This window comes from Curcuma longa, unplaced genomic scaffold (assembly GCF_044706935.1).
Source record: "Curcuma longa cultivar G26 ecotype Majalengka, Jawa Barat unplaced genomic scaffold, ITB_CL_G26_1.1 utg509_np1212_2302976_RagTag, whole genome shotgun sequence".
In the NCBI taxonomy this organism is placed as follows: Eukaryota; Viridiplantae; Streptophyta; class Magnoliopsida; order Zingiberales; family Zingiberaceae; genus Curcuma; species Curcuma longa.
The window spans coordinates 292,445-310,617 of record NW_027435603.1 but is presented as its reverse complement, the minus strand read 5'-3'; the positions used below and the strand labels follow the sequence as shown (position 1 = coordinate 310,617).

The following is an 18,173-nucleotide window of genomic DNA, read 5'->3' as shown; positions in this document are numbered from 1 at the left end:
CCGAAAATTACTATATAGGTGTACATAAAATTTAAAATTATAAATTATAAATTATAAATCATCAACTTAAAATATTATTATATTAAAATATTTTATATTATTATAATCAAAACTATTTAAATTTTATCAAAATTATTTTTTTTTAAAAATTATATCAACTACTTAGTAAGTTCTACCTGTTATAATAGTTACGTATACTCATGCTAGCAGTTAGTCTAGTTATTAAAAGAGAGGTAATCCTTGTTACAATAGATCTCCGTCATAAATTTGTGACGGAAATTTGGACCGTTCGATTTTAAAATAGAAGATTAAATTCAGGTCATCGCAATCACCCATTCAATTTACGGCCTAGATTTAATCTTAACTTTAAAATCAAACGGTCCAGATTTCCATCACAAATTTATGATGGGAATTTGTTGTGTCAAGTAGCTTTTTTTATTAAAAATAATGTTACGAGAAGGAATATTTTAGGGATAAAAATATCGGAGGAGACGTTTATTTTTTAAAATCAGTATAGTTAAAGAAATATGATTATTATTTTATAATTTATTTATGGTTAAAGTTAGCATGATAATATATCCGTTGCAACTATAATTAAGAAATAATTATTTTTCAATAAAAATCATAACTAATAACTTAGCCAACCGAATGGAAGATTGATAGATAATGGGCACTCATCACAGTGGATTATTATAATATTTAATTTTATTTTAATATTTTCTTGGTTATTATTTTTTCATTTTGACTTGCAATTAAATTTAAAGCTCTGTATATTTTTTCATGAAATCGGGGCCTGCCTGCAGGCGGTCACACCTCGCGCAGGCTAGGACCCAATCGAATTGGTGCTAATGGATTGTAGATAGAGTTAATTATTCAGTTAAAATTGAATTAAATCAAGAATCGAACTCAATTTTTTTAAACTAATTGAATCGATCAACTTTTTAAATAAAAATTAAATAAATCAAATCAATTAAATATCAATTAATTTAATTTTTGATCGAATTAATTAAAATAATTAAAATTTTTAAATATTATAAAAAATTTATTAATTAATTAAAAATTTATAAGTTACTTATTTAAGAATTTATAAATTATTTTTTATTTTAATTAATTCAATTTGTTCAATTTATTCGATTTAATTGAATAAGAAATTTTAAAATTGAAATCGAAATCAATTAATCGAATTAATAGATTTTTAAAAAATAATTAAAATTTTAAAATAATAAAATTGAATTTTTAAATTCAATCTATTTATTCGATTTAACTGAATTGTTATTCACCCTAGCCGCAGGTGGCCGGGCCACCTCATAATATTGGGATCTTTACCTTCTTGAAATCTCGAGTTTTTGGTCGTGTTGGGAGAGAGTGGGAGGCGACCATGTCAAATGTGTACGTGCTCGAGCCACCGACGAAGGGGGAAGGTGGTGGGGCAGACTACAGTTGGCTCGATCGACATCGAGATGTGGCCTGAAGGAGGTTTCTAAGGATGTGTGCAACTTCGTCTAGCTCTGCCTTAGGGCTACTTCGATGGTACCATCTTCCACTGCATCATCAAGGGTTTCCTCTTCCAGAGTTTAGATATTTTATCACAAAAATATTTTTTACTTTTAACGCTATTGTAATAGCTACTGTTAACTGCTATAACGTATAAAAATTAATTGATAACTGTTACAACTTGTAACATTTATATATAATGTGTAAAAATTAATTGATAGCTGTAATGTAACACTTATATAATACTATTGTAATATCATAATAAATATTTATTAATTTACAAGTTACAATAATTATTAAGTTACTACTACAATTTTTCAAATATTTTAATCAATAAAAATGATTTCAATAAAGTTTAAATAATTTTGATTGAGTTGATAAAAAATATTTTGATATAATAGTATTTAGAGTTTATAATTTAGAGTTTAAAATTTAATAGTTTATGATTTAAAATTTATCTATAATTATTTTAAAGTTTATTTAATTAATTTAAAGTGATTTAGATGAAGTTTAAATAATTTTAATTAAATTGATAAAAAATATTTTGATATAATAATAATTTATATATAATAATTTTAATTAAAATAAAAATATTTTGACAAAATTTTCATCTTATAGCTTTTACACGTGATAGTAATTATTGAATAATTTTTACTCATGATAATAACTACCGAGAATTACTATATAATTGTACATAAATTTTAAAATTTAAAAATTTGAATCATAAATTATAAATTCAAAATATTATTTTATTAATATAATCAAAATTATTTAAATTTTATTAAAATCATTTTAAAAATAATTATATCAACTTACTTAGTAAGATCTATCTTTTATAATAGTTACTTACAATAGCAGTTAAGTCTAGTTACTATAATAATATAGAAAATAAAAAATAATGTTATAGTTAGAGAAGGAATATTTTGGGGACAGGGATAAAATAAAAATATTTTAGAGAAGGAATATTTAAAATAAAAAATAATTTCATTTTGACTTGAAATTAAATTTAAAGCTATATTTTCATGAAATCGGGACCTTGCACAGGTCAGGACCCGATCAAATTGGTGCTAAAGATAGTAAATAGAGCTAAGTATTCGATTATTTGAATCAAATTAATTAAAATCAAATCAAATTAAATTTTTTTGAAATAATCGAATCGATTAAATTTTTAAATAAAAATTAAACAAATTAAATAGATTAAATATCGATTAATTTGATTTTTATCGAATTAATTGAAATAATTAAAAATTTTAAATATGATAAAATATTTATTAATTAATTAAAAAATTATAAATTTATTTTAAAATTATTTGTTTATTTTAATTAATTTATTTTTTTTAATTTATTCAATTTATTTGAATAACAAATTTTAAAATTAAAATCGAATCGAATTATTAGATTTAAAAAATAATTAAAATTTTAAAATAATTAAATTTAAAATTTAAAAATTTAATCAATATATTTGATTTAACTGAATCGCACCCAAGCCTCGTGTAGCCGGGCAACCCGATATAATATTGGGAACTTATTTTTTTTTAAGAAGAAAAGGATCTTTACCTCCTCCTCTCGAAATCTCGCGTCGGGAGAGAGTGTCAGATCGCCGACCATGTCGAATGTGTACGTACTCGAGCCGCCGACGAAGGGGAAGGTGGTGGTGCAGACTACAGTTGGGCCGATCGACATCGAGCTGTGGCCGAAGGAGGTTCCCAAGGCCGTCCGCAACTTCGTCCAACTCTGCCTCGAGGGTTACTTCGACGGTACCATCTTCCACCGCATCATCAAGGGTTTCCTCGTCCAGGGCGGTGATCCTACCGGCAGCGGCACCGGTACGCGCTTATTCTTCTTCTCCGCTCCTGTCTTCTGCTAGCCACTAGATTAGGGTTCCTGCTCAAGTCTAAATTTTTGAATCTCGATTGTTTACGCGTATATGAGTATAAAAAAAAGAAGACCCTTGAATCATCTTCAAGTATGTTTATTCCTTGGAATCACCACCCGTCGCAGGTCACATACCCTACTTCTGTTTCCTGCCACCACCGCGAGGTTAATTTTTAATACTTCATTTACATTTTAAAGTCAAATGGTCTGGATCAGAATCAGATACATGATTTTTTTCTCCATCGGTGCGCCATCACTTGTTTTTAGCCGATCTAAGGCTTTCCCCTTTTATGCTACATGCGATACTTGAGCAAGCAACGGTTCTATACCTGGATTTATCTTACCTCGAAGAATCTAATTATAAGTTTGTTTCTGTTGTTAAACATCGCTCTCAATTAGAGGCACCAATTTGCCAACTTGGTAAAGACTTTGAAAGTTGTTGGCAAGATCTTGGGTCTTTAATCGAACTGTGTCTTTATGTTCGTATATACATGTATTAAAATAACTGTTGAGCTCAACCATCTGATAATACCTAAGGTTGCCATTTGTAGGTTGACCTGCTTCCTTTCTGATTGGCAGGTGGGGAAAGTATTTACGGTGGAGTGTTTGCTGATGAGTTCCATTCTAGACTTCGATTTAATCACAGGGGCTTGGTTGCATGTGCAAATGCTGGCTCTCCTCATTCGAATGGAAGCCAATTCTTTATGACATTAGATCATTGCGACTGGCTAGATCGGAAACACACAATTTTTGGAAAGGTAATGTTGTAGCAATTTCTTGAAGTTTTTTACTTTGTGTAACTTAATACATAGGAAGGAACTCATATATGATATTGACAGGTTACAGGAGATTCCATATTTAACCTTCTAAGGTTGGGTGAGTTTGAAACTGACAAAGATGATCGTCCAGTTTACCCCTTTCCAAAGATTCTTTCTGTTGAGGTAATTTCCAATTTTCCTGTAAATTCAGTTCAGCTGAATATCTTGATTTACTAAATCTCCCATAGTAAGTAGTATATTTCTCTCATGAAGAAAAAAGGCTGTTTCAGCTTAAAGATTTTCTGAGACATTTTTTTCCCCTTTTGTGAGAGCTTACTCCCACTGTAAATGTTAAAAAAATGAGTCCTGATAGCTAGCAGCATAGGCTTTTCTTTTTTGTTTCAGTGTAGATGCTGTTGGTCCACGTATGGGTATTGTACTTTTGTTAAGGAATGCATAGATTTAATCTTAACTTATTTCTTTCACAAAGAATAACTTTTTGTTGCATTATGCTTTCTCTAATTTCATATAATGAGGAAATGAACAATTTATTCCTTTTTTTCTTCCTTAAGGTGCTATGGAATCCATTTGACGACATTGTTCCAAGGCAACTAAAGGAGAAACCTCAAACTCATGCTAAGGTTGCAGCTGAAGACCAGGAGCAAAAAAAGAAAGCAGTCAAGTATGTAGTTTCATGCTTCAATTTTTTTGCCTCGTGTGTACTACGGTCTTGATATAGCCATTGACGTTGCAGTTATCACACTAATGATGTTGGTAGGATTTACTGCGTTTGTATTGTGCAGGAAGCTTAACATGCTATCTTTTGGTGATGAAGTTGAAGAAGATGAATTGGAAGCTGCAAACATAAAGGATAAGATCAAGAGTATCCATGATGTGTTAGATGATCCTCGTTTCCTTAAAGAAGAAGCAACACCTGAATCATTGGTGAGTGACAACTGAGTGAAGGCTTGAATTGACACTGCGTTTGTTCATGACTTTGGTTGTAACTACTAGTTATTTAATTGTTATGCTTATTGCTATTGGTTTGTTGTTTCAGCCTGTTGGTTGTCTTGCTTGCTTAATTTCAACCTCACACTAGGTATTTCTGTTTGATAATGTTGTTTTGATCAAATTGCAGGAAAAAGAAAAACAGTATTTATTATTCTTTTCGTTATAAGACTTTCATTTGGGATTTATCACTGCTTAAAAGAAGGAAATAAAATGTTGACATCCATCCTCATCTCTATCTGAACAAAGTTCTCCACATCTTCAACCTGAAAATTCATACTGTTAAATATTTTTCTTGTCTTATATATCTTCCATTTCACCTTTTCAATATGCTATATAACCTGACAACTTTATTGTGCCTCCAAGTTTACATTTGCTTCTTTTGCACTGGTATTATTGAATATCAAAGTATTGATGTTTCTGGTGGATGCATGCAGTCTAAAGCTGAAATGGAAAAGAAAAATGAAGCTCGTTTAGCTGTCAGAGATGCTCTAGTTTCTAACAAGGGTAACAACATTAGAGAAACTCAGACAGATGATTTCAGTGCCGATGATCATAGTGATGACGACAACGAATCCAACTTTGATGCAAGAATGCGAATGCAAATATTGAGAAAACGCAAGGAGATGGGTGATGTTACCAATCATGACAAGATGCCTGTTGGTATTGTGTTATTTACTAGATGCTTTTTTTATTTCTGATAATTTTTCTCCCACTTATTTAAATCCTTTTCGACTGTTGACTAAAGAATGAAACTTTGTCTATTATTGAGACGTGCTATATGATGAGAAGTTGTCATTTAGTAAATTCACGTAAACTATGTTATGAAAAAGTCTCCCTTGAGGTATCAGTGTGTGAATATACACCAGGAAAATTATAATTATTGAAACTTTGCATAGAAATTATATACCAAACAATGTGTTAATGGTGGAACGATTATGTGATGAACAGAGGAAGAATAAAGCAGATTCATATTTCAGCATTAGGTTTTTCAATTTGTTGTCATGCTTAAAGTTGACTTCGCATGGATAGCTGTTGTGTGCTTAAGTGATTTGCCACATTGTTCCATCTTATTTTATTATATCTGTCTATGCTGAACTTAATATTTGTTAGGCATACAACTGATAGATTTTCCATTCTATCACAGATAAACCTAGGAAGAAACACCGGGAGGCATCACCTTCAAGGTATTGGTTCTTGTCCAACATAGTATATTGATTTCCTCTTTCCTCGACATCTTGACATTGTTGCCTAGCACCTACATATTCTATGTGAAAATGAAACCTATATGCTGATTTGAGCTTGTTAGTCAAGAACTTGAAAATTTTGCATTAGAGTCTATGATTAACATCAGATGAGTTGAGGCACAATCTTCATATACACTACATTTATAAAGAAAATTTAAAATTTAGCAACTATTTATGCTGTATAAGATTAGTTAAACCCACTACTAGAGCCATATTTCTGGAGCTAAGTTTCCATCTATCTTCTTGTATATTAATAGGTCAGTTGCTGAAGTTAAAAATTCCAAGGTTGAGAAATTATCAATGAAGAAAAAAGGCATTGGATCAGAAGCCAGAACTGAGCTTATGGACAAGGCAGATGCAGACTTGGAGTTACTGAATCATGCTGAACAAGAGAGACAATTGCTGAAGCAGAAGAGGCGACGAAATCAGGGACGTGAAGGAGATGTACGTATTTGTAGTTTCATGCATGAAACCTTTTGTGATGCTATTTATTTGCTGTTATGGATTGTTAAAAGGCAATTTCTATATGATGTTGTCTTTCCTGCAATTTATGAAGTGCTTTCATGCTTGGTTTTAATATAATAGTTATTAATTCCACTTATTGCCGCTTATCATTCTAGTGGTTTGTAATTTCTTGATGTTAAGAAACCTTGAATAGAAGGTCAAGTATCAGTTAATGTTGGCCTTGATTTATTATTTTAACTTGGTTTATTTTAGATTCTGCTGAGTTGGGATATCTAAATATGCTTGCATACTACATAACTATCTACCTTGGCACTATCATTTATGGAGAACTAATATAAAGTAATATCAAATTTGATTATTGTGTTTTGGGTTTTGTTGATACCAGACTCTAGCCAAGCTGGATAGATTCAAAAAGTCTATATCTACCAAGCTTTCTGTGCCGAGTAACAATGGTAAGGAGGCTACTGAGGAAGATGATTCTGGATGGATGACAACACAGCTAAAGTTCCTTTCTGAGTCCTCTGATAAGGTATTGTTTTTCATTTCACTTCTACAGTTCTACCTGCAACCGTCCTGAATCTGATAGCCAGTTTGCCTTTCTTCACAGGATGGCATGACTAGAAAAGATGATCCAAATGAATATGTTGTTCATGATCCTCTTCTGGAGAAGGGCAAAGAGAAATTCAATAGAATGCAGGCGAAGCTCAAGCGACGGGAGCGGGAGTGGGCTGGCAAATCTCTCACCTAATTATTTACATGATCAAGTCTAACATAATGGCACCTGACTTTTCAGATTTCAATCATCCTTCATGTTGAGTAGGTATTGTTATTAACTTGTTTGGTGTTACTCCAGTTAACTTGTAATTTCTGTGCTCATATATTTAACCAATTACTTTTTGCGCTACACTTTTCCCTTCAATAATATTTGATAAATGCAAAACATTCATGTCCAAATAGTAAAATACCAAAATTTTTGAATGTACAACTTGGCATATATTGCTCTTATTGGGAACTATTCATATCTTTTTGCATCATAACAAACTCCAATTTAGCTCTTTGTCAAAGCTTTTAATAATCCTCGGACTAAAATTTTAGTATATTTACAAAAATGCTAAGTTGAGTTAATATTTCATTTGGCTGTTAACCTTGAATATTTGTAGATCTATTTCTCTTAACAGATGAACCTTATGCGTGCCTGTTTTTGTATGTTTTTCTGCTGTTCTTTCATGTGTACAACTGATTAATTATTGACCACTTCATGTGTTCTTCGAATTTGTTTAAACCTCAGTACCCCACTTTTCCAAGTCTGACCTATGTTCTTTCCTCGGCTGCCATTGTATTCCTTGTCTCCCATTTGAGTTTGTTCATAAAAGTAATTCTTCAAGCACTTGTTAGTGCTCAATCAAACATTTTTTAAGATAGTGTTTGGGTTTGCTTTGGAAATTTATGTAAAGATGAGTGGATGTTTTGATGTTTGATATGTAAATGATATACTATTTTTATCTATGTAATGTCTTTTAAAAAGAAACAGATGCCTGTCCACATTGATATAGTATTCTTATCTCAAACCTAATGAATAATTTGTTCCCGACTTGAAACAAATGCTTTCTTTTCCTTCATGGTCCAGAAGTTCACATTAACCAAAATTCTTTCATAAGGAATATAGATTCACATTTCCCGAATGGTGCTAATTTCTGTTAAATATGCATTATATGAGATGCTTAAAATGGCTGGATATTACTTTGCTGAACCATGCATTGTCAACCATTGCTAATCCATTTTTCAACTTCTGCTTTATCATTCTTGCAGCTCTGAAGATGATTTGCAGCGTCGAGCCTTATCGAAGCTCTGAAGTCTCACCCAAAATGTACACTAGGCTTTTGCTTTTCAACAAATGCAGGAGTTGTAGATACTGTGTGGTTGTCTCCCAGATATCACCAACTTGCCAAAACTGGCCGTTGATTGTTGCCCAGTAAATCTTTATGTTTTCTAAATACTGTAAATAGCTTTTATTAAAATCCAGTAGAGATTTGTTGGTGTGTTCAACTATATGCCAATCTACTGCTCGATTTTTGGTGACAGAGGAATGGATCTGTGCGCGACTTCGTTTCCTCTGTTGATTTTGTAAAACAGTATGATCCTAATCTTAGATTTTGAAGATCTCGGAATATGAAGCAGCATGATTTTAATCTTTTGTTTCTGTATAAGAGAAGGATTAATCTATAAAGATTCATATTGCGTACAAATCCGTGTTTAGCAAGACGTAGTACGGATGAGGAGCAATTGATGCACTCTTATTAAGCTGAAATTTGCCTGTTAACTTCGTTCAAACTAACCATTGTTAACAAACTCTCTCTTTCAAAATTAATTTGTATTTTTAGCTTTAATTCCAAGTGTCTTAATGTCGAACCTTGTTTGAAGTGGTTTTATAGTCTTCCTCTCTCTCTCTCTTTTTTTTAAATCAATTCAATTTTTTTTGGGGATTTTTAGTGTAAAAGAGAGTATTTTGAAAACCAGAAGCTTATTAAGGATAATTAATGAAAAAGACAAAAAAAGGCTATTGCTCAAGGATTAAAAAAATAAAACTAATTTATTTGTTTTATTATTGTCAAACTGTTGTCCCTTCCCCTTCGCAACTAGCGAAGCCGGCGATGCCCACCGGTTCGCCACTCTACCGCCGTCTTGGTTGCCGCCTACGATCGCCTTCGTCCCTCCGCCTAGCTAGCAGCGCCCGCAACCGTGGAATTTTCTTCCTCCGCTGCTTCTGCTCGAGCAATCCGGTTCCTCGCATGAATTATCTTAAGTACGAGAGAAACCCTACCAAATACTGGGAGGACTTCTATAAGCGGCACCATGACAAGGTTTGCCTCTCTCCAGCCTCTGTTCTCTTGTCCAATCTTCTCTGTCATTAGTCATTGTAGTGTTCCAACAATTTTGTCGTGTTACCAGTTCTTTAAAGATCGGCACTACCTGGAGAAAGATTGGGGACGGTTTTTCTGCGTATGTGCATCTAATGCATTCAGTTATTTATATGTTTCAATAAAACTGAAATTGTGGCTTAACACCTATCTTTTCACAGTCGTCTAGTGATAGCGAACACAAATCTGTAGAACCGAAGATGGTCCTAGAGGTAAATCCATTGTCGGGAGACATTTGTAGCATTCTGGTCGCATTTATTACAATTTGGAGATTTACTGAATCTTCATCCTGGAATCCTTCTTTTGATTAATCATGTGTACCGTATTTAAGAGGAAAAAGAAGTGATTTTTGTATGGATTAGTATGTTATTACTGCCGTTTTGTGTTACATTTGGATGTGAGGAAAATTATGTGATTTATCTCAACAGGAAATGATATTTTTAGCTCTTCTGTGCTCCAGCGTGGGAATGATACTGATATACTAGGAAAATAATCTCATCCCGCATAGAAAATAAGTTCATTTCAGTCTTTTTGTTGTTTTACTTTTCTTTTATTTCCTATATCTTATTGTTCAGCAGTTTAAGTTACTTATCTCCAACCCCTAATTGTGTGTCTTTGTTTGTAGGATTTTAGTACAGTTTTTCTCTTTATTTTACATAAAAAATATGACAACTGACTCGATATTTTTCTACTTCTAATTGGCTTCAGTGGTTTCTGATAGGTTGGTTGTGGAGTTGGAAACACTCTTTTACCACTTCTAGCTTCATTTCCAAATGTTTTTGTACATGCCTGTGATTTTTCACCTCATGCTGTTGCACTAGTAAAGGTATAACAATCTGTGTTAATAACTAAATTTTGCTAACCTAGAAATCATGTCATCCTTGTGGTTGTAACCATATACTTGCTAAAATGTGCCAATTCTTAAAATCAACAGGAAAATGGAGCTTTTGCATCTGATCGACTAAACACTTTTGTTTGCGATGTGACGAAGGATGAACTGTCTAAGACAATTCTTCCATCATCAGTAGATATTGTTACCATGGTAATCCATTGTCTAAAATTAGTTCTTTAAGTTTTAGGTATGGGAAGCTTATTATCGCAATTTCACTATTTCTTCTTTTTGTTTATATTGCAATATCAGGAACCAGTGTTATGTGCATGTGAAAATTGGTATTATTCATGAAGAACTTTGACTGCCTTTGCTAACATTCATCTGTTTCTTCAAGTGTCTTTCCGTGCTCTTCTGAAGTCTGAACTTAATTACCAAATTGTCTACTTTATAATCCAGATGATTTATTCCTTTGTTGATTCCATTGGTGACTACTTGATATCTTGGCAGATCTTTATGCTGTCTGCTGTTTCTCCCATGAATATGCCGGCAGTATTACAAAATGTCAGAACCATCATCAAGGTGAGTATACATCATAATGGTCATATGGCTTGCTTTCTTCACTTTTCTTGTCAATATGCCTTCTACCATCTTCCAGCCAAATGGCTATGTGCTTTTTCGGGACTACGCCTTTGGAGATTTTGCACAGGTTAGTCCCTAAATCAGCTTTTCTAAATGTGTTACTAATTCATTTAGTTTTAAAATTATATCCTTATCTATGAGTTCTGATGAGATATCACTGGGCATCCCACCTCTACCTCTTAAAAAGTATCAATAATTTTTGGAAGATACTACTTTGTTACTTCATTGTATTTGACAAACAGATCTATTCGAAGAAGGAAACACCTTTTTGGGAGTTAATTTACTTTCCTTTTCTACCACGTGGCTACTTACATATTTAGTGTAACCTATGCGGCTTCAAACCTATACAAGAGTATGCTTTCCCAGATGATCACTAAATTAATGCAAAATATGACAACCACTGACATTATGTCAAGAATGATGTGAATATAGTGGGGTTCAGACACATGATTTGGGCTATCCCACAATGTTCACCTTCTCCAACCCCTCTAACAAGAGAAAAATAAATTTCCCCATACTCTTGAGGAAGTGAGAGTTAGTGATTTCTCCCTTGGGGTTTCAAATCTTTATAACACACTATATGCCCCTATAACGCCTCAATTTTTGTAGCCATGGCAGTAATCAATTGCCAAAAATTGGTGAAGTGTTAATTCACGGCCCAGATTATCCTGCAACAGTCACCCTCTCTGATCATAGAATAAATTAAGGGGAAGGATCCTCTAGGTAAGAGAGTATTGAGTTTTGTAATACTCATTTTGCATTTTTTTCACATACTTGATCACTGGACTCCTTGGGTACTCCATCTTCGAATGCCTTGAGAGCACAAGTATTCATTCTTTGGCACGCTAGCTAGGCCAACTACAATGTGGTGTTCCAATCCAATGGCCCTAACCTGGCATCATCATCCTATGTGACCTGCAGGCCAATTTGCTATTTTCAGTTTCTTCAAGTAGTTAATTTATCTGCTTTGCTACTTTTAAATATTTCTAATTTTGATTCTAGGAGGAGCATTTTACAGCTCTTACTGACATGATAATGTTCAGGTCAAACTTGCAAATAAAGGCCAGATGATTAGTGAGAATTTCTTTGTCAGAGGTGATGGCACTGTATGGGTTTTACTTCCATCTCATTCAATGGATTTGAGTATTTGTATTCATTTTTCAATCATAAATTTTCACAAAGATATGATGTCATGTTTTCAGTGTGCTTTTTACTTCTCTGAGGACAAACTTTCAGACTTGTTTGAAAGAAATGGTTTCAGAACTCTAGACATGAATGTGTACTGCAAGGAGATTGTAAACCGCTCTCAAAATGTTGTCATGGATCGGTATGGTAAAATATGTCCACTCACTTCTAAGGCTTTCCAAATTTGATTGCAAATTGAAAATTTCAGAACAACAATATGCAGTCTATGTACCTTGACATAACTGCCATACTTTCTTCCCGTTATGCTACCAAAGGTTGAGTGAATAATCTATTAACCCGTCATTTTTGTTCATTGTCAATTGGGCAGGTGGATTTGTGGAAGTCTAATTTTATTGAAATTAGTAATTGGGTTCATTAACTGGATAGGCAAACATGTCAAGTAATGGGTTATTTGAAAAGCACTCATGGACTCTGACAGGAATTTTTTGGTACAAAAGGGGAAATTAAGCAAGTGCATATTGAGATGAGGAAATGAATTGGATTTCTTCTCGTATATGCAAAGCTAAACCTTTGTGCTTGAATCTGTTCAGTGATAATTCCAGATTAGTTTGAGCATAAAAATATTTATGTGATTCCTTGTCTTTGTTGATATAGTTCTATTTTCACCAATACTGCAATTGCCCAGTTATTTCTCTCTCTCAAACAAGTTCATTGCTTTAAGTTTCATTACACAAGTTAAAGAGGATCCCTTTAGGCCTCAAATTGAAGTTGTCCTTTTAGTCTGTCTGCTATTATTGTGGTTTCATTGCTTGAATGCAGGAGATGGGTGAGGGCTACATTTTGCTGTGTTGAACAACCTGATTAACAACATGGTGCCACTCAACAACCATCTTCTGGTTTGGCCAAATCTTCCAGGTATGATGATGACCTCGAGCAGTTTCCGAGGCGATACTGACCAAGTGTAATAAGCTTTTGCCATTTCATTCAGAAAAGAGAGAAAAAAAAAACACTCTCGTTTATCACCATTTTTTATACTGATAGAGCCAGTATTCTGCTGTACAGAGTGAACTGGGCTATGGGTTCGAGACAATTTTGTAGAGCTTTATTCACCAATTCAAAGTTTGGAGCTTTCTTAATTTTTGTGATATATTCCATTTCATTCTGTTAACGTTGCCTTCGGTGGTTATGCTGATACAAATAGCAGGTCAGATCAGATAGCTTTGTTTGTTTAGCAATCATCAAATCCATCATGTTCATTTGAGGATCTGAGTACTTAAAAATGCTAAGTTCTACAATTTCAGATTATCTTTGTCGCCGAGCAAGTTGCTAATTTATGTATCTTTTAGTAACCTGTAATTTTTTTTTAAAATCAAAAGTGAGTCTACATTGTGTTTGAGAGAGAAAAAAAGTCCCTAAACGACGGAAATAAAGGAGAGAAAATTAACTTTGGTCATTAAACATTTGTGATTCCACGTGTACCATAATCTTTAGCATTAAATCTTAATAGTATATTTTGTAGGACGATTTATGCCTTTCATTTTGTTCTAAGTGTTCTTCCACAGATAAGAGAAGCACTCGATCGTACGGTGGCAAAAGGTTATTCTCTCACCTCAATGAGCCAACGGCTCGAACCGGCTCGGCTAAATCGAGTTTCTCGCTCTTCTCCGCCGCTGCTTCCCTATCGTCGCCTTCGACACGGAGTTCTCCGGGTTCCTCCGCTTCACCCCTCGCCATGCCTCCGAGCAGGAGAGGTTCTCCGACCTAAGTGCAACGTCGATAATCTACATAGTCCAGTTCGGCGTTGCCCACTGATCAATGCCTCGCGTTGCTTGGCAGATTAATTTCTCCGATTTCGACCCTGACGTGGATCCTTGTTCACCGGAGTCCATGCGCCTGTTGAAGAAGAGCGGCATCGACCTACTCAGCTCGCTGCGCCACTCTTCTCCGAGAGAAGTTGTTCGGCCACCATGACGGTCTGTTTGTGACATTCCACGGCTCCTCCTACGATGTGGGATACGTGATGAAGATGTTGAACAGCGGAAAGCCGCTGCCGGAGACACCGAGTGAGTTTGTAACGGCGGCGTGCAGCATTTTTCCGAGGAAAACTTTATTATATCAAGTATATGGCGCGGTTCTGCCGTAGCTGGCGGAGAGCTCGGCCTGGCGAAGCTTGCGTGTCTACTAAACGTGGAGGCCAGTGGAGTGGCTCACCTGGCGGGATTCGACAGCTTAGTCTTCGGATTGAGCTTCCACAAGATGCGCGAGACGTGGGCGATGGGGAGGAGCCGGACTCCATGATCCTTTACGGTCTTCTGCAAAATACTTGCCGATGAATTAAGAATTCTTCCATTTTCAATCCACTTCGGCTCCTGTCGACTTCGCCGAGGAGGTTCATGATACTACCGCCGCTGATGCGTCCACCTTGTGTTTTCCCGTATCGATACCTCGGCAGCGGTGGGTGGTCATGGTGGAATTCCTCTTCCGCCGTCGGCGACACCGTAGGTTGTTATGGTGCTTCTCACTATTTTTTTTTAGGCAAAAATAAAAAAGGCACCTTTATATCTTTTTAGTCTAAATATATACTCTATTTCAATCCAAGTACATTAGATTGGCAGTAGCTTTCACTGATGAATGATGTTGCAAAGTCCACTGTTGAATTATTACAAAATCCTATTGTTCTAAAACCACCACAATTTACATGCCCAATTTATTGTACCTTCCATAAGATCCTTGTGGAGTGGACAAAAATGTTTTCTTTTCATCTTTCCTTAACGTTAATTTTGTCGAAATAGCAAGTTCTTAGGTGACCAACTATTGCAGCTAAGAGGACAAAGAATGATGTGCAGCTAGAACTACTACAGAACCTCAGCAATCTCCCAGCTCTGCCTCGGAGCAACTTGTTTGTGCAAAGGAGTGTACAGCTGCAACTCAAAGCAAATAAGAAATTTCAGGTTCCTTTACTGGAACGTACAAGACAATAAGGTTGAGTTTACAGACAGCCGACCTCCATTTTTGCAAGCAACTCATTTGCATTTGTAGCAGAAATAACAATGTGCCTGCAGGCCGGCTTAATAAAACCTTCATGCACACCTTTGTCGAATAGTTCGAGTAAGGAATTATAGTAGCCATCGACATTTAATAAACCAATCTGTGCAAGAAAAGAAAAGGCTTAAATTATAGTCAGATTAGCAGAAAAATTGTAGGATTTTAGTGCGAAAGACGCGCTCACTGGTTTATCATGTATTCCGAGTTGTGACCATGTTATCATCTCCATGACCTCTTCCATTGTTCCATATCCTCCTGCAAAAGAAGCGGGCAAAGGTTTGATCATCACTAGGGAACAGGAAAGCTTTGCATGAACAATATTATTAACATTTACCAGGAAGTGCTATGAATGCATCAGCTTGTTCAGCCATTACAGCTTTCCTCTCATGCATATCAGAAACGACCTTTACTTCACCCACAGTTTCTCCAGAAATCTAAATGAAAAAAGCAGAAAAGAAAATATCATAAATTTTCATTTCTTTCATGAGATGCAAGTAGGTGTCAATTTAGCATAACTTTCCTTGCCACAAATACCACGAGTTGCCAGAAAATTGATGATAAAAACTTATACTGAAGCATTTCTCAGTATATATAACTGATTAGCAATCTAAGTAGAAGTACACACAGAGGCACATATACTCAAACCAGAAGAACTACATGGCTTAAGAGGATACAACTACTGCTGAGAAGCCTTTTGATTAAGCTTATGATCCAAAATACATGGAAAACTTTCTTCAAAAACTTATTAGAAGAAACATTTTCTACTCGTACAGACATCGACATGTTGAAATCTGAAAGCATCTCTTAAAGGGGTAGAGTGGTGTCTATATATATATATATAGTCGCCACCATTCAAATAAAGAGACTCCGGCCGCTCCTAACTCTTACTCCCTTGTTACTTGCCATGATCGATTCTGAAAGAAAGCACTCTCAATCACATCACTACTATGGAACTTCTTGGCTAGTCTCCCCTGCAGCATCGAGTGAATCTGAAGAGGTATGGATAGTGAACGTTCTTGTATCTCGTTTTTAAGATGATAGAGCAAAGAAGGCGAAGCTAATTCAAAGGAAGATTCCTTAGTTGTGTCTACCCAAACAAACAAAATAGCCAAGCAGGGAGTTGGAAAATGTAAAATTATACACCTACTGAGACGAAAGCCAAAGGTGAGGATTGAACTGAAATTTAAAATCTAAGATTAACATCTTGATAAAGTGAAACAACAAAGCTAGCTTGGAAAAAAAAGGTACCCCCACATCCTCATTTAGCAAACAAACAACACAGCATAAAATGAAACATAGAGCATTAAAAACAAACGACAAAGCTTGGAAAAAGAATATAGTCCATACCTCAATGGGAACAAGAGCTTTAGGAATTACCCTGCATGTCTCAAACAATAACATGAGCAGAGAACTTGTATGAAATGTATATAAAAGAGAAGAAAGCAACATGAAACATGAAGTTTATTACCCAAGAACATGGCATCCTCCATCATAAACTGCCTGCGATATCATACCCATTAATCCCACACTCCCACCACCATAAATTAAACTGATTCGTCTATTCACCTGCAACACACACAAAAGAATAAAACGAGGAAAATAATTTATCATTTTGGTTTGAGATCACTTCAAGAAGAATTCAACAAGTATGGAAGCAATTCGACTCGTAAAATTTGAATCCTTTTCGCAAAAGGAAATCATGAATCCTCAAAATTTTGATATTTGACGTCGCTGCATAAAAATCGAAACTTTGAGGGAGAGGAAGGATCGAGGAGGGCGTACCATTTCGCGGCCCAGATCGAAAGCTGCATCGCTGAAGACAGTCCGGTTGCCGGAGTTACTTCCGCAGAAGACGCAAATCCGCTTGAACTTGCTCCGAGTCTCGTCGCCCATCTCTCTCGTCTCCGATCTCACGAAGCCGGACACAGAGAGGTGGAAAAGAGAGAAAGAGACGGAGGGAGAGAAGAAGCAAACCCCAAATCGGCCTTTACCTTCTTTCTTTGAACGAACAACTACCCAGTCCCAGGAATCCTATCGTCCGTTGCTTGCGCCATCCACGGCTCGTTTCCATTTTGTTTACTATCTCTTGCTGCCCTCGCTATCAAATGCAGGTAAAGACGACAAAGCCGTGAAACGGAACACCACCGAGAAGGCAAAAAGCTCTCCTTTTTGCAAACTCTAATTTGTACCTTTTTCCTCGATCGCCCACTCACTGTGGTGGAAAGAACCCTGATCCCGTTCCTCTTAAAGCCCTAAAAAAAACCTCCCATGCGCCGCCGCCGCCGCCGTGGGATGTTCGCGATGGACAGTGCTCAGAGTCAGATCAGCGCGCACCACACGTTCGATCAAACAACTCATTCAAAGTACTAGTTGTTGGCCTATTTCATAGTATATACTGTTCTTTAGATTAAAAAAATAATAATAATAAAATCTATCATCTTAACGGCCTCGTCAAAAAAAAAACCGCAGTTGATCACAAAGCAGGTGTTATCCGACTTCGTCAAAATTTAAACTCTTATCCTCTTCTACAACTTGCTCTATCATAATCAACTTAGTTATGCCCCGGAAGTTCATAGGATATACTTAATTCATGTGTCATCATAGTTGATTGACAATTGTAATATTTTCTTCTGATAAATATTTTTATTTCATTTAATTTTCAAATTGCATCTACAATCAAGTGAGCTTAGGCCTCGTGATTCTATTGAGTCAATTGAGTTGACTATATAATTCAATTAAATTTAAC

At 35.2% G+C, this 18,173-nt stretch overlaps 3 protein-coding genes across 4 annotated transcripts; 2 read left to right on the top strand and 1 right to left on the bottom strand.

Annotated features, from left to right (window-relative positions):
- The first annotated feature begins 3,056 nt into the window (after window positions 1–3,056).
- Window positions 3,057–9,038, top strand: LOC141820614 (peptidyl-prolyl cis-trans isomerase CYP57). Its single transcript, XM_074707957.1, has 11 exons — window positions 3,057–3,320; window positions 3,949–4,127; window positions 4,209–4,310; window positions 4,700–4,809; window positions 4,931–5,072; window positions 5,573–5,798; window positions 6,283–6,322; window positions 6,640–6,826; window positions 7,233–7,376; window positions 7,455–7,667; window positions 8,657–9,038. The coding sequence occupies exons 1-10, from the start codon at window positions 3,101–3,103 to the stop codon at window positions 7,593–7,595; spliced, it is 1,491 nt and encodes a 496-aa protein (XP_074564058.1). The 5' UTR covers window positions 3,057–3,100; the 3' UTR covers window positions 7,596–7,667; window positions 8,657–9,038.
- A 460-nt stretch (window positions 9,039–9,498) lies between these two features.
- Window positions 9,499–13,501, top strand: LOC141820710 (tRNA N(3)-methylcytidine methyltransferase trm141-like). 2 transcript variants are annotated; one of them, XM_074708080.1, is made up of 10 exons: window positions 9,499–9,708; window positions 9,797–9,847; window positions 9,927–9,977; window positions 10,487–10,591; window positions 10,700–10,807; window positions 11,105–11,176; window positions 11,253–11,303; window positions 12,280–12,342; window positions 12,439–12,563; window positions 13,202–13,501. In XM_074708080.1, the coding sequence occupies exons 1-10, from the start codon at window positions 9,499–9,501 to the stop codon at window positions 13,245–13,247; spliced, it is 882 nt and encodes a 293-aa protein (XP_074564181.1). In that variant the 3' UTR covers window positions 13,248–13,501. The 2 variants fall into 2 exon arrangements, with proteins under 2 accessions (XP_074564181.1, XP_074564180.1); XM_074708079.1 differs by having other exon boundaries at window positions 12,280–12,563.
- A 1,466-nt stretch (window positions 13,502–14,967) lies between these two features.
- LOC141820575 (cytokinin riboside 5'-monophosphate phosphoribohydrolase LOG8-like) lies at window positions 14,968–17,484 on the bottom strand. Its single transcript, XM_074707907.1, has 7 exons — window positions 17,210–17,484; window positions 16,896–16,993; window positions 16,775–16,805; window positions 15,762–15,861; window positions 15,612–15,682; window positions 15,387–15,530; window positions 14,968–15,303 (listed from the first exon to the last, which is right to left on the bottom strand). The coding sequence occupies exons 1-7, from the start codon at window positions 17,318–17,320 to the stop codon at window positions 15,238–15,240; spliced, it is 621 nt and encodes a 206-aa protein (XP_074564008.1). The 5' UTR covers window positions 17,321–17,484; the 3' UTR covers window positions 14,968–15,237.
- Window positions 17,485–18,173: the final 689 nt, after the last annotated feature.